Source organism: Odocoileus virginianus, chromosome 24 (genome assembly GCF_023699985.2).
Source record: "Odocoileus virginianus isolate 20LAN1187 ecotype Illinois chromosome 24, Ovbor_1.2, whole genome shotgun sequence".
Lineage (NCBI taxonomy): Eukaryota > Metazoa > Chordata > Mammalia > Artiodactyla > Cervidae > Odocoileus > Odocoileus virginianus.
Window position 1 is genome coordinate 47103742 of NC_069697.1, and position 17250 is coordinate 47120991.

The 17250-nt window shown below is 34.2% G+C and overlaps 1 protein-coding gene across 6 annotated transcripts in view; it reads right to left on the reverse strand.

Annotated features, from left to right (window-relative positions):
• Positions 1-17250, reverse strand: part of USP15 (ubiquitin specific peptidase 15) — a 133254-nt gene that overhangs the window by 78204 nt on the left and 37800 nt on the right. For all 6 annotated transcript variants that reach the window (XR_011483315.1, XM_070454673.1, XM_070454672.1 and 3 more), the window contains exon 4: positions 5301-5427. Coding sequence is in view for 5 of the 6 variants with exons in the window: in XM_070454673.1 (XP_070310774.1) it covers positions 5301-5427 (127 nt within the window). In the remaining variant the exon portion in view is untranslated. The remainder of the gene's footprint in view (positions 1-5300; positions 5428-17250) is intronic.

Below are 17250 nucleotides of genomic sequence, written 5' to 3' on the forward strand. Positions count from 1 at the left end.
TTAGAGACCATCACAGAAGCAGAATCAAGGGAGTGACAGGTCTGATCTAGTGAGTTTGAGAGAGAATAGGAACAGAAGTGGGAGTCAGAAAGCAGTTTGCTTAGAATGATATATGGCAAGTGCAGTTGTAGATAATGTCAGCCTAGGGTCTATTTATGGAACTCGTGATTGAGTCTGAGTGCAGCTCAAGATCACCAGGGTGAGAATGTCAAGGTATTGAGAAGATGTTTATATTTCTATACATAATAATCTGACAATATTAGGCAGTTAATGAAAAGGATAAAGTATTAACATAAAAAACAAAATTACTGTGACAAACATTTCTTTTTTAAATAAGTTAAGGAATTCTATTAATAAATTTTATAAAAACAAATTTTAAAACAAATCATTTTTCAAATTTTATAATAAAAGTTATTTTCAGTGATACTGAGAATAAATAAAAACATTTTATCTTTCTTACTGAAACATCTTCAATATCTAAATATATCAATTTAGGGAGAAAAATATTAAAAGGCAGAGTATTTTAGTCCTGAATATGGTAAATTACTTAGATCCTACCTATGGCTGTCATCATTTTTATTATAAATCAATGCAGGCATTATTAGCTGAAATGGAACATTTTATTAATTTGGTAAAAACCAAAAACAGGTGCTTATATTTTTAAATTGTTTGTATAATTTGTATACTGTAGTCAATTCTAAAGGAAATCAGTCCTGAATAGTCATTGGAAGGACTGATGCTGAAGCTGAAGCTCCAATACTTTGGCCACCTGATGTGAAGAACTGACTCACTGGGAAAGACCCTGATGCTGGGAAAAATGAGGCAGGAGAAGAGGACGACAGAGGATGAGATAGTTGGATGGCATCACCGACTCAATGGCCATGGGTTTGAGCAACCTCCAGGAGTTGGTGATGGACAGGGAAGCCTGGCATGCTGCAGTCCATGGGGTTGCAAAGAGTAGGACAGGACTAAGTGACTGAACTGAGCTGATACTACATTTCATACACATAGCTATTTTGATCCTTTTGAGACAAGATTGAGAAAAAACATTCAGGGAAAAAAATATCCATCTCATATTTCCTTTCTTATCAAATTCTTTATTGTTTCAAAACTCACTTGCTCTAGAAAAACAAAATCAATCCAATTAACACTTGTACAGATTGTGTAAAGCAGGAAATTAAGAGGTGAGACTCTGATATAAAAGGTCTAGTTAAGGAGTCAAAATACTGGCTCTATCACCTGGTACCAGGGTGAATCTTCGTAGACTACCAAATTTTTCTAAGCCTAGGTGTCATCACCTTTAAGATGAGAGTACAGTAATGTTCAGGTTTAAATATGAAATTTCCTATTAAGTGTCTAAAACATAGTAAGTACTCAGTAATTGCTAACTACTGTAACTATAACCATGAAGTCTAAAATTCCTTACTTAATTTTAATTTCTGCAAAACTTTTCGCTTAGAAAGCAAACATGTTCTAATACAGATAACAAAGACAGAAATATAGATCAATGGAACAGAATAGAAAGCCTAGAGATAAATCCACGAACCCATGGACACCTCATCTTCGACAAAGGAGGCAAGGATATACAATGGAAAAAAGACAACCTCTTTAACAAGTGGTGCTGGGAAAACTGGTCAACCACTTGTAAAAGACTGAAACCAGAACACTTTCTAACACCATACACAAAAATAAACTGAAAATGGATTAAAGATCTAAATGTAAGACCAGAAACTATAAAACTCCTAGAGGAGAACATAGGCAAAACAGTCTCTGACATAAATCACAGCAGGATTCTCTATGACCCACCTCCCAGAATATTGGAAATAAAAGCATAAATAAACAAATGGGACCTAATAAAACTTAAAAAGCTTTTGCACAACAAAGGAAACTATAAGTAAGGTGAAAAGACAGCCCTCAGATTGGGAGAAAATAATAGCAAATGAAGCAACAGACAAAGGATTAATTAATCTCAAAAATATACAAGCAACTCCTGAAGCTCAATTCCAGAAAAATAAATGACCCAATGAAAAAATGGGCCAAAGAACTAAACAGACATTTCTCCAAAGAAGACATACAGATGGCTAACAAACACATGAAAAGATGCTCAACATCACTCATTATCAGAGAAATGCAAATCAAAACCACAATGAGGTACCATTACACGCCAGTCAGGATGGCTGCTATCCAAAAGTCTACAAGCAATAAATGCTGGAGAGGGTGTGGAGAAAAGGGAACCCTCTTACACTGTTGGTGGGAATGCAAACTAGTACAGCCACTATGGAGAACAGATCTTCAAATTTTTAAAACTAGGACCTATGGTAAGGAACTGTGACCCAGTTTACACATATATGTAGATATTTTGTATTCTGGTATTTTCCATTCCCTTTACCCCCCCCCCCCCCCAATGTTTAATGACCACAAAAGTACAGATAACAGAGTTAAAAAAAAAAATCAATCCTGTATATTATCTAGGGTGAAACAGATCACCAGCCCAGGTTGGATGCATGAGACAAGTGCTCGGGCCCGGTGCACTGGGAAGACCCAGAGGGATCGGGTAGAGAGAGAGGTGGGAGGGGGAATCGGGATGGGGAATACATGTGAATCCATGGCTGATTCATGTCAAGGTAGGACAAAACCCACTACAATATTGTAAAGTAATTAGCCTCCAACTAATAAAAATAAATGAAAAAAATCAATCCAGTACAGTAAGAAGTGTCAGCTATACAAAAAAATTTACTCATATACAATTTTAAGGCATATATCCAAAATATGTAGCATTTTAAAGTATTAGTGAATTTAAACTATGCAAATTAAAATCTATTAAATCATGAACTTTTTGAAGCAGAGATTCTTTACAAATTATCTCCTTGATAATCCTTGGTGGTGGTGGTGGTTTAGTTGCTAAGTTGTGCCTGACTCTTGTGACCCCATGGACTGTAGCCTGCTAGGTTTCTCTGTCCATAGGATTATCCAGGCAAGAATACTGGAGTGGGTTGCCTTACCTAGTACCTAATGTAAAGACTCTGAAATACTTGTTTTGAGTCCAGAAGTTAAAACTTAAATCTTCATATAATGAGTTTTAAAACATTTTTTCAGTAAACTGATGTTCTAAAATCAAGACTTTTTATTGCCTCATATAATTTACATGTTATTTTCCTAAAGAAATGAGGTAAGGAACAAAGAAAAGAAAAAAGAAACTTTAAAATAACTAGAAAACATTATTTACATCATGCATTTAAGAGGTAGTTTATTTATATTCTAATTGGCTTAAAATTTCAGAAATTAAGTCTCTGAATTAATTTTAATAGATAATCTTTGTTGGACACAGATTCTTACTGTGCACATTTTGGTATCATCTAGAAAACATTACTTACATCATGCATTTAAGAGGTAGTTTATTTGTATTCTAATTGGCCTAAAATTTCAGAAATTAAGTCTCTGAATTAATCTTAATAGATAATCTTTGTTGGACACAGATTCTTACTGTGCACATTTTGGTATCATGATTAATGTAATTTCATAAATTATATTTAAAACTTTCAGTTTTCAGGATGTATAAATATTTTACTTTCCTGAATGTTCCAAAAATCAAGAAGTGCAAAAGTTAAGTACTTTATCCACCATAATGTAATAAAAAAGACATTTACATGGAGTTTCTAATATTTTAAGCATTCTTTTAGAAAAATTACTGTATGAGTTTACTGAAATTGCATCTCAACTTATAAATGTTTTAGCTAAATAAAGAGAGGGAGAATAAAAAATTCATACATAATATATGGCAGAAACATTAGGATTAACCAAGCATTAGGTACTGAAGAATGGTACTACTTCATGAAAATTATGGGTTAAAAGTATTTTCTTGCAGTGAAATGGCTAAGTGGTGAAAGTCAAATGTACTTATGAAATTCAGAAATATTTTATTTAAAATAAAGTGTATCAAATGACTAACTTCAACAAGGAAAGCTATATAGGTGTAATTCATAAATTTGCTAATCTCGCTTTCTTGCTGAGTTCTACATTAAGTGTTACGTCCTTCTTCAGTGTCCATTTACATTTTCCAACAAGATCAATGTTATTACCATTAATGTTCTTTTCCAAGAACTTTATTTGAAAATAACTACTATTTATAATTTTTATTTTCAGTTGTGTCATTAAATAGTACTGCAATTGTTAGTAAATGCATAACCATGTATTTAAAAAGCATTTTATTCAATATATTCCTTTTTAAAATTGAACTATAATTGACATGCAGTATTACATTAGTATTAGGTGTGTGACATAATGGTTTAAAATATATATATATATCATTAAATGATCACCAATAATTTATCAATTGGTGATCCATCAATCAGTAGACAGAGTTAAAAAACTTTTTTCCCTTGTGACAAAAACTTTAAAAAATTTACTTTCTTAGCAACTTTCAAATTCGCAATATAATATTACTGATTACAGTCACCATGCTGTACATGAAATCCTCATGATTTATTTTATAACCAGAAGTTTATACCTCTTAATCTCTTTTATTCATTTCACTCAACCCCCAAGTTCCACTCATCTGGCAGCCAATCTGTTCTTTGAATCTATGAGCTTTGTTTTGTTTATTCAATACATCCTTGATCTAAAATTAAAATGTAGCTTTTAAGCAGAATTTTAAAAATTTACATGTATTTTAACATATATCTATTTGTGCAGATATGTAAATATATGAGCTTCCCTGGTGGCTCAGATGGTAGATATATAAACATATGTAGATATATAAATATATAGACAGAGTTAGGCACACATATTTGATACTATAATTCTATAACCTACTCATTATATAGTGAATCATAATAATGCTAAGCCCACTGCCTTACTAGCTATTTAATTGTATTTGGGTTCCCAAGAATGAGAGAAAAAACAAACAAGTCATTTTTCATGCTAAGAAGGGTAAATTATTATTGATAATTGCATTACCTGACAAAGTTTTACCTAAGCAAGTATTTAAAGTTCTATGTCAATTTATAATTCATGTTACAAACATGACATATATTTTCAAAGGCTAAATTGAAACTATAATTATTTGATTTTTTAAAAAGTAAAATGAGACAAATATTAAACTCATCTAATAATGTAAAGTACATCTAGAAATGATAAACAATTCAACTTTAAGCTATGACATATTGTATCAAGCTTGGAAATCTGTAATATCTAAGGATAAACCTTTAAAATGGTTTTCATCTTAGTAGCATATAGCAAATAGAATTTTAAATAAATTTCCAAGGACAATGGTTTAACAAAGAAACAGGATCTTGCCTTACCTATTGTGTCAGCTTTGCTAAATCTTCGTGTTACAACGTTGTTCATGTTTCCATTTTCACAGAGCTTCAATTCTGTGAGATAGACTTCTACTTTGCAGTGCTTTACAAACATACCCTGTTCAACTACCTAAAAAACAAAACAAACTAGTGTCAGCTGTAGCTTGATATATTTTACTGTTTTGAAAAACATTATCTCTAAAAAGACTTCATAAAAAGCAGATCACCAGTGAAAAAACCATAACTATTAAAACTCATCAGTATAAAAAATACTGGATAGCTGAAAAAGAAAGGAACATTTTTGGAAATATTAGTATTTAACAGAATATGAACAATCATGATACAAATATTAACAGACAGTAGAGTAAGGCATTCTACTACTCTATGGAAATACTTTGGTATACCATAACTAATGAGTAAACTTAGTAGTTATGATGAGAAAGTGCATGCAAAGTGTAAATATGGTTCCGATTAAAGATACAGACATACTTTATCTTTTAGCACTTGATCTCAAGCAAAAAACCTTTAAAAACCTCTGTAAGTTTTATATAATTTCAGCTAGCAACAGCTATACCAACACTCTGTACGTTAAAATAAATCTCTTAAAACCGTAACTCCAAATTACTGTTGCCAAAATATTCAGCTATGCCCTGTAATTGATATGTTAGTTTTCCATCCTAAGATGACTTTGTTTGACCTTTAAATGCACACTGAGTAGTTCCAGGCAACAAATGAAAGGGAAAAAAAAGCTGCTAAACATGCAAGCAATAAAGCAGAAAGAGAAAAAAATGTATATATTAGGGTCACCTTTATAGTTAAGTATATTTCCTTTTGATCTTCTAAAGGTTAACTGTAGGATTTCAGTCATGAACACTGTTTCTGAAAATAGTAATCAGCCTGATACGTGATACATTAGACAAATATGGCAAAAGGGAGGCTCCAAATGACTGTTGTACTCACTTGCTTAGCATCAATTCAGTAAGGGACTCAAAATTTGTCTTTCACTTGCAGGAAAGTTGTTTCAGCTCAAAAAGTTCAAAGGTAGTTTGCTAGTATTTAAAATGTCCAATTCAATGCTAATTTTTATGATACTTTATCATATATATTCTCCTAATCATACTTGTTACATTCACATTTCTAAAGTAATAGTGTGCGATTCTGTAATGAATACATTATGTAAACTAGTATATTACTGTCTAAATCAGAACTAATTAAATTTGTTTTATGTCATATTTGAAGTTAAGAATGAAGCAAAGGATATTACATCATTTATAAGATTAATGGAGCTATAAAGATAGGAATCAAATATTCTTAACAATCAGAAATTTCTGCTCTGGGACTCAATATTCGAGTAAGAATCCTAAATTAAGTTAGTTACTAATCATCAGTAGGTTGCCAAACTGAGGTACTCACAGGCTTCATTTTATGTGGGGGGTGGGGGGTAGGGAATTCTAACAGCAGAGCAGGTAATGGGATAAGTAAACAGGATAAAATTTAAAAAAAAAAAAGAGAAAACCACCCATTATGATTTACATTGAGGTATGTATTCTATAAGCAAGCAGTTTCGTTCTTTTTTTTTTTTATTGAGAATTAGTTTTCATAATACTAAAAGTTATTTTCCTGGAAAGAATCTGGTGATTTAACAGTCAGAAGCTCACTGTCAACAATAAAAAAACATTAATTCCCTATTTCACTACTAAATACGACACAGACAACCAACAGGGATCTATGGTACAGCACAGGAAACTCCACTCAATATTCTGTGATAATCTACACGAGGAAAGAATCTAAGTAAGGATGAACATACACACATAGTTGTATAACTGACTCATACTACTATACACCCCAAACTAACACAACTCTGTAAATCAACTATACTCCAATAAACTAAAATTTTTACTAAGATTACCAAGAGTACTTAAAAAACCACTCTTCATTAGGATTCAGAATTTTTTCATTTTTTTTCTTTTCTCCAACATCTTACAGTGCTAATTAGCACTACTCAGAATACTATAACTGTATTTAGAAGATATTTTACTGTTTCCAAAAGTAGTGTATTAAAAAGCAGTTTTTTAAGAAAGATATGAATTTGTCCTCCAACAAATTTCTTTTAACTGTAAATGATATTTTCATGTAATGAAAGGCAAAATAAACACTGAAAATGTTAAATATACATAGATTCTAATCCTTATGTATTTTTGTTTCACGTACAGAATTTTGTTTGTTAAGTACAGGGTCATGGTATGTTTTACTATATCCAGCCAGATGAACATCATTTAGTTGCTTGGTTGTGTCTGACTCTTTGCTACCCCATGAACTGTAGCCCACCAGGCTCCTCTGTCCATGGGATTTTCCACAACAATTTTTATTTGAAAGAATCATACCACATGAATGATTAAAGACTAAATATAATAGCACTGCATCAGAGAAAACTAACTAGCATATTTATATATTAGTGTCATAATATGTACATTATTTGTTCATTTAGTAACTCCTTTCTTTATATTTGTGTATATAAAGCATCCTATCTTTATTAAAAATGTTTGTGCTGAAAATAATCTTTAAAATGATGGCTACTAAGACTGTAACAGGAAGAAACAGGCTTATAAAATACAGGATACAAAGTTATATTTATCTAGTTACTATAACCATTAAAGTATACATCTGAAATAGGACAGGAAGGTGAATATTCAGAAGTAACAGTTATGTTTCAGAATTAGAGATGACAGCTAAAGTGTTTTTTTCTAGGTGAATTATAATATTTTTCTACATTATAAATAAGGAGCAAGCACAAGATGAAATCTATGCTTGGATTCTATTAATTCATGGTCACAATGAAGGTCAAGTTTCTTTACTAAGTTAGTTAGGGAAACACAAGTTAAAGCTGAATTAAACATAATTTCCATTCGTTCATTTTGCTTTGAATACTAGTGGGCAATCTGACTAAAGTCATGAAATATACCTGATTAACCTAATGTAGTCCACTCTTTACAGTGGCTTATGAAAGAATTGACTTCAAGTGCCTACTTCTCCCCTCTTGGAAACAGGAAGTAATTTTTAAAGAAATCTGTTACTTCAAAATAATTTGATAACACTGGGCCTAATGGACACATTTACTATTTTTGAGCACCTGTGCTCAGTGTTAGAAATACACAGTGAATCAGACCTAGTCCTTGAAATCAGGGTAAGAACACCTAGTGGTAAAAAGACAGGCAGACTAGTAGAGAAGGATAATACAAATATGAATCACAGGTGTTAATGTATAACACAAACCTTTCTTGTGATATTCTATACAAACATTTCAGGATACTTTAAAAACAAGAACACAAACACAGCCATAACAATATTATCACACCTAAAGTATTAAAATGGATACCTTAATATCAAATATCCATTAAATTAAAACCAGTTAAAATAAAAATGATTTTTAATATCAATCCAAATAAAGCCCATACACTGCAAATGAGAAGTCTCAAGTGTCTTTTAGCCAAAAATTTCACCATTTATCTTTTTATTCTTGCAATTTTTAGTAAGACTACTTCATAGATTGTGAGTTATAGTCTAACAAGATACAGATAATATCTAGTTGCCCCTCTAGTTTTTATGATGTTGGTGGCTCAGATGGCAAAGAATCTGCCTGCAATGTGGGAGACCTGTGTTTAATCCGTGGGTCAGGAAGATCCCCTGGAGAAGGAAATGGCAACCCACTCCAGTATCTTGCCTGGAGAATGCCATGGACAGAGGAGCCTGGTGGGCTACAGTCCACGAGGTCACAAAGAGTCGGACACGACTGAGCGACTAAGCAGCAACAGCAGACATTAATGAACCAGTGCCTAGATCAGAGGTGGGGCCTCCCCGGTGACCCAGTGGTGAAGAACTCGTTTGCCAATGGAGGAGACAAGGGTTCAATCCTTGGGTCGGGGAGATCCCCTGGAGAAGAAAATAGCAACCCACTCCAGTCCTCTTTTCTGGGAAATCCCATGGACAGCAGAGACTGGGGGGCTACAGTCCATGGGGTTGCAAAAGAGTCAACAAAGCAACTAAACAGCAACAGATCAGGGGTGGGCTGACTATGATCCACAGGCTAAAAGGGACTCATTTTTTTTTTTTTTTTTTGTAAATAACACTTTACTGGAACACAGCCATTCCCATTTGTTTACCTATCACCAATGGCTGTTTTTGCACCCAAAAAAGCAGAGATGAGTAGTTGCCAAAGTGAACATTTTGGCCCATAAAGCTGAAAAGATTTATTGTCTTTTACAGAATAAGCTTGGTGACCCTTTGAACATTAACTCATTAGGTCTTCTTCAATTTTGCTCAGTAGTGTCTGGTAATTTTCATTGTAGAAAAGCAGTTTTTGTAAGTTTTATTTCTTAGTACTTTCATCTCTTAGAAACATTATTTTAAAACTCAACTTTGTTGATTATATATAACTGGTTTTTCTACTAATATATTTACCTTATATTCATCCCCCTTGTGAAACTTAATTATTAATTTTAATGATTTGGTATAGCTTTTGGAATTTTCAACATATACAATTATGTCTTCTAAAACATTACAATTTTACTTCTTCACTTTCAATCCTTATTCTTTTAGTTCTTTTCCTCGCATTACCAACTGGTTAAGACCTCTAATATAGTTACCCTTGTCTTGTCCCTGATCTGAGTGGGACAGCTTTGAACACTTTACCAGTAAGTATTGTCTGCAATAGCTTTCTATTTCTAGTTTTTTAAAAAAATCATAACTTGATACTGAGTTTTATCAAATGCATGTTCTGCATCTACTGAGATGGTTTTTCTACTTTATTCAGATAGTACTAAAATTACAACAAGTGATTTTCAAAGTAAAATAGTGTTTGAAAAAAAATCTAGCCTGGCTATTTATTTTTAAACTTTTTATTTTGTATTGGAGTACAGCCGATTAACAATGTTGTGACAGTTTCAGGTGAACAGTGAAGGGACGCAGCTACACATATACCTGTATCCATTCTATCCCTGCAGCCTCGCCATTTTTAACTCCCTTTTTGCCCATTTCTGGCCTGGCTTGCTAATACTGTGTTATTAAATATCTGGTAGAATATTCACTGGTGATGTCTTCTGGAGTTAACAGTCTTCTTTGTGAAAAGATGTTTATTTAATGATTTAGCTTCTTTATTCAGAATTGAGATTTTCTATTTCCCACTCAACACTAGTGCGTTTTTTTCTAGACACCTGACATTCTTCTAGACATCTGTCCACTTCAGATTACATAAAGCTGTTCAAAATCAATCTTTTAAAAATGTCTTTGGACTCTGCTATGGTATCCCCTTTTTCATTCCTAATACAGATGATTTGTGCCTATTTTCCTTTTATTCTTGATCAGAGTCTTGCCAGAACTCATCTTTATTTTACTAGTCAAATTGCAATGTTCTTTACAACGAATCAACTTTGGTCATTTAATGCATTTTATTTTCTGTTTTATGTCTACTTCATATTAGTTCTTGATTAGTCTTAATTTCCTTTTCTTCTTTTCTTGAGACAACAGTCTGCAGATCACAGACTTTAGTCATTCTTTTATGCTGTAGAGTTAGCAATCAGTTCAAAATATGTCTAATTTTACATGTGAATCTTCTATGACCGAAGAATTACTTAGAAGTATATTGTTTCATTTCTAGGTAGCTGAGAGATCATCTAGTTATCTTTTTGTTACTGACTTCTAAATTCCTTGAGAGACAGAAAATACACTGAATAATTTCTAGCATAAAGTACTGGAATTTGCCTGATGGCCCAGCATGTGTTAAAAAATATTTGTATCCTGCACTAAGTGCAATGCATGTCAATTAGGTCGTAGTGGTTAACCACATTCAAATCTGCTTCCGAGCTTATTCACGTGTCATTGGCAGACCTCCGTTCCTTTGCCGCTGTTGGCAGAGACTTCAGCTCCTCATCACGTGAGTCTTTCCATAGGCTGAATGCATGACACATGGCTTCACTCAAGAGTCGCTGATCCAAGAGAGAGCCAGAGAGCACTCCCAAGTTAGAAGTATCAGTATCTTTTATAAACTAATCTTGACAACACATAATACTATCACTTCTGCTGTATTTTACTAGTCACAGAGACCAACTCTGGGATGATGCAGATTACATAAGAGTATGAATAACAAGAGGTGGCGATAACCTGGGTGCAATCTTCAAGGCTATCTCCCACAGTACACCCTCTGGTACCAACAAAGTTATTGTCCCTGTCACCAACATGCAAAATACACTCCACCCCTGCAAAGCCCCCAACTGGTCTCATCCCATTATAGCATCAACTCAGAGTTCAGAAACCTGTCATCTATATCTGATGAAGGTACAGATGAAGATCCTTGGGTATAAGTTCCTTAAGCATCTTGAGTACGGGCCTATAGATTACAGGCCTGTGAACGAGAAGATAAATTTACTGCCCCACTTACACTCAAAATAAAATGGTGGAGCAGGCAGAAGATAATCTCAGACAGATATTTCTGTTAAAGTGGGGAAATGAAGGGATACAAAGAAGTTATCAGTCTACAGAAATTCTGAAATCCACCTGAGGAAACACTGAAAGTTGCTTGATCAGGGCTCACTTTTGCCTTGACCTGAAAAAATGACTGTTTGTAACACCTGGTTCTGTTTTCTGAGTCACCTTCTTTCATGAAAGTTAGCACACATTTGCAGTTGAGTAAATTCTTAGTCTGATTCCTGCTTGTATAAGTCTGGGAGGTCAAAGGTTTCTAAAATTTTATGCTGTCTCTGCAGCCCAAAATGGCAGTGCTTCTTGAAAACACTGTGGATCTTCACTGGAGTTTAACCCAGGAGGCAAAAGTCACAACCACAAATGTTCTCTAGGTAAGTCCTTTCTACTCTGGGTTTACATCGAAAAGGCTCAGGGACATCACCCTGAAGCTTCTTAGAAGCTCTACGGTCCTAAAAGCCATATATTGAAAGGAAGTGTAAAGTACACCCTGAAATTCTTTAAAGGGCCTTTTTTTCTGAAGTGCACTGTGAGGCACCACCTTTGACTTTTCTGAGGTCTTAACAAAGAAATTTTACAGTCACAACCTTAGGTTTCAACTTTAGGCCATGCTTTCTTGAGAATGCCTTGAGTTTGATTTTTGCTTGGGAGCATTTCTTTGTTTCAGCATTGTTTGTCATCTGGAGAGGCTAATTTTCAAAACTAGCAAGTCTTGGTTCCTTTTTATTTAACAGTCCTTTCTTTAGCTTCTCTTTTCTCACATTTGACTAGAAGCAGAACAAGAAGAAACTCAGCAGTACTTTCAACGTTTTGGCAGATTATTAAGTTCATTAAATGTATTTTTTACCTTTCAGTGACATGTTGTTAAAAGTTTCTTACATCTCCTGACAAAAATCACTGGGTTCAAATAAGATTTTCCTCACTTTAAGATCTCACTGGCAGCCTCCTCAAAGTCTAAATAAAACTCTACTACTAATTTATTCAGGGCACTTTAGGCTTTCATTAATACTCTTAAAATTATCACAGCTTTTACCCAATTCCCACTTCCAAAGTCACCACCACACCTCAAGTTTCTGTTACCGTAACACACAACTTCCAGGGACCAAAATCAGTATTAGCTACCTGTGTCTGTATGCCTATTTGCTCAGTCATGTCTAACTCTTTGCAACCCTGCGGACTTAGCTCACCAGGCTCCTCTGTCCATGGAATTTTCCAGACAAGAATACTGGAGTGGGTTACCATTTCCTTCTCTAGGGAATCTTTCTGACACAGGGATCCAACCCAGGGTCTCGTGTCTTCCAGCACTGGCAGGCAGATTCTCTACCACTGTGCCACCTGGGAAGCCCATATTAGCTACTTACTACTACATAATAAATTTCCCCAAGTTTTTATCAGCTTAGCAAAGCAAACGGTATCACACATAGTTTCTGAGGGTCAAGAATCTGGGGCAGTTTAGCTGGGTGGGGCTGGCTTGGGGTTTCTCACAAGGCTGTTGTCAATCTGTGGGCTGGGACCTCAGTTACTGCAAGTTCAAATGAGACTGGAGGATTCACTTCCAAGCTCACTCAAATCACCGTTAGCAGACCTCCATTCTTCTCTACCGCCCAGAGATCTCAGTTCCTTAACACGTGAGCCCATCCGTAGGCTGCCTGAGGCTGCAGGTGAATTTCTCAGATTGAGAAATGAGAGAGAGCAATAGGGTATGTGCACCTGAGACGTAAAGCCAAGGTGTCTTTTATAATTTAATCTTTTACTTTTAAAATTAGGAGCAATAACATTAGTTTCAGGTGTACAACACAACTATTCAATATTTGTATATATGGTGCAATGATCACCACAGTAAGCACAGTTAACATTCATCACCTTACATAATCACGTTGCTTTTCTTACAATGAAAACCTTTAAGATCTTCTAGAAGTCTTAGCCATTTTCAAATATGCAATATAGTATTTTTAACTATAGTCACCACGCTATACAATAGATTCCCATGACTTATTTTATAATTTTAAGTTTACACCTTTTGACCTAAAATCTAATCTTGAAAGTGATATACTGTACTATGATTCTGCTATATGTCACTGGCCACAAAGACCAGTGTAATACAATACCAGCACAGACCCTGGTACGATGTGGATGTGGACTATCCAATGCTGTGGCTATGAAGAGGTGGAGATAATGGGGGTTGTCTTGGGGCAACTATCTGCTAATATTGTTATGTACATAATTTTATACACATCTGACCCTCATAAGAAATTATTACTATTTTAAAGATCCTACCTTAACACTCATTTATAGTATTTGCTTCTGCCAGTCAACATTTTTTCCTGTGTTTCCAAGCTTCCGTACAGAGTAAAATTTCATTCTGACGACAATTTTTTATTTCCATTGGTGCAAATATGCTGGTAACAAATCTTATCAATTTATCTGAAAACAACTTTTTTCACTATTATTCTTAAGGATGCTTTCCAAGGTTATAGAATTCAAGGTTAGTAGTTATTTTCTTTCAGTGTGTTGAAGATACAGCATTATTATTTTATTTTGGCTTTCTCTTGAGAAAGCATCTGTCTTACCCTTACTTTGAAGGTAATAAATCTTTTTTTCTGGCTATTACCGGGAATATCTTTGTTTTCTTAACAATTTTACTGTGTATGGTTTTATCTGTATTTTTTCAGCTTGGGATTCACAGCATTTCTTTAACCTGTAGCATGATACCTTGCATCAAATCTGGAAAATTCTCAACTATTACTTCCAATATTACTTTTACCCCATACTGTCTTTCCTCTCCTTTGAGGAGACCACTTAAATCTATGTTATGCTTATTCATTGCATTCCACGTGTCCCTCTTTTTTCCTTATTTTCCACTCTTCAGTCTCTTTAAGCTTTAGTCTATTTTCTAATGGTGTTATCAATTTACACATTCTGTTTCTTTTTAGTCTAGTATTTCACCCAAATAACCACAGATATACAAATATGAACTGTTAATGTGTCAACTTTGTAACATGTTTCAAATAAATCCAAATATGGTTTGGTCAAATAACAAGCACTTCATTCTTAACGTTTTCATACTAGTATTCAGTTTTAGAATTACATTTGGTTCTTTTCAACTTTTTTTTTAAAACAAGCACAATATTTTAAGGTTTCTAATACTTCTGTCATCTGGATTCCTCATAAATCTGTTTCCATTATCCATTGTTTCTCTTGGATTTTGCTTCCACTGTACTTCCTGCCTATTTGCCTATATTGTTTCTGGTTTTAAGCTGAATGCTTGATATTTTAAGTGAGACATTTAGTGATGATTTGAGGCCTAGGAAGATGGTTAACTTTGTTTCTACATGAGAGTAGGGGCATTACCAATTCTAGATTTCTTAATGCAATCAAAAATTAGTAAAATTTGAAGTTGGGCTTCAGATTCTAAAAAACCAGTCAACTCTATTAAGTAAGTTCTACTGACATATGCAGGTCCACTGGGATCAGAAGCATAGCAAAAATGGAAATTCCCAGACTTACTGATTTAAACTAAGATCGTGGCATCTGCTCCCATCACTTCATGGCAAATAGATGGGGAAACAGTAGAAACAGTGACAGACTTTATAAAGAAAGCTCAGCGCCGAAGAATTGATGCTTTTGAACTGTGGTGTTGGAAAAGACTCTTGAGAGTCTCTTGGACTGCAAGGAGATCCAACCAGTCCATCCTAAAGGAAATCAGTCCTGAATATTCATTGGAAGGACTGATGCTGAAGCTGAAACCCCAATACTGTGGCCACCTGATGCGAAACACTGACTCATTAGAAAAGACTCTGATGCTGAGAAAGATTTAAGGCAGAAGGAGAAGGGGACAACAGATGATGAGATGGTTGGATGGCATCACTGACTCAATGGACGTGTCTGAGTAAACTCCAGGAGTTGGCGATGGACAGGGAGGCCTGGCATGCTGCAGTCCATGGGGTTGCAAAGAGTCTGACACGAGTAAGTGACTGAACTGAACTGAACTGATTTAAGTTTGAAGGAAGACATTTTAATAGGTACTCTAGATAATTTAATATAACCTAAAGTTTGAAAATTATTTTACAAGTGAAGCAAATTCCAACTGCCTCATTAAAAATAAATATATAGCCTCCTAATAAACTTCTTGGGCTTCCCTGGTGGCTCAGATGGTAAACAATCTGCCTATATTTGGGAGAATCCAGGTTAAATCCCTAGATCGGGAAGATCCCTTGGAGAAGTGAATGGCTAACCACTCCAGTATTCTTATCTGGGAAATCACATGGAGAGAGAAGTCTGGCAGGCTTCAGTCAGACACAACTCAGCAACTAAACAACAAGACTTCTTAAACATTTTTTCCTTCTCCCTATATGAAGTCTTCATGATTCTTTATCTTCTTTAATTTGCTTATCAGACATAGATTTCAAGAAATACCAATAAGGCCTCTTTCAAGAAATGTCAAAGGAGTTGTCAGCTGATCAGTTCATATATGATATTTTACATTTATTAAGGAAAAAACACGTGTCATTAATGTTGAATTAATACAAATTAACACATTTGAAGATATTCTAGACACAGGTTTTTCTTTACCCAGGAATAAAAGTCTTCTTCTATAGAGTTTTACAGCTAAATATTTTATCCTTCAAATGGTCAAAACACTCAGTTCTATGGGAATTATAGATAAAAATCATCGGCCATTATATATACATACACGTATATGTGTGTGTGCTCAGCCGTGTCTGACTCTGTGACCCCATGGACTGCAGCCCTCGAGGCTCCTCTGTCCATGGAATTTGCCAGGCGAGATTACTGGAGCAATTATATATTATATATATATATAAAATTTATTTATGGCTAGCATTCCTAGAAGAGATGATTCTTAACTTTAAATTGGCTCTAAGACTGAGTGAAATTAAGGAACAAAACTAAACTGAACTAAATCAAAGGCATATTCACATTCTATTTAGAGAACAAAATTCAGTTCTATACCTAAATCACAGATATACAAATACAAACGGTTAATATATCAACTTTGTAGCATCAGTTTCAAATAAATCCAATTATGGTTTGGTCTACTAGAAGTTTATATCCTTGTGTTATATAAATGGTTTTTTAATCATTTTTATGTGGAAATAAAATCAGATAAATAATTCTGCTCCACCTGATCACACTATCAAATACTTGTGTAAGGTTGACAGATCTACCTTAAGTACTGGGTATTATTCTACTATTGCAATACTTTCATAAATGACTTTTCAGTTCCCCAAAATAAAGAAAATGGGTCATTTTTGATGTTTCTAGACTGTAATTATAAAGCTTAAAATCAGGATTAGAAAAACAACTGCATTTTCAAGTTTTAAGAAAATTTAAGTATGTAAACTCATGTGGCTTTCTAAAAGATCCTGAACCTTGCTACCTCTGTCCTCATTTCCTCATCTATAAAACGGGGATAATAATACTTATCTTAGAAAGACTTTTTATGAGGATTAAATTAGTT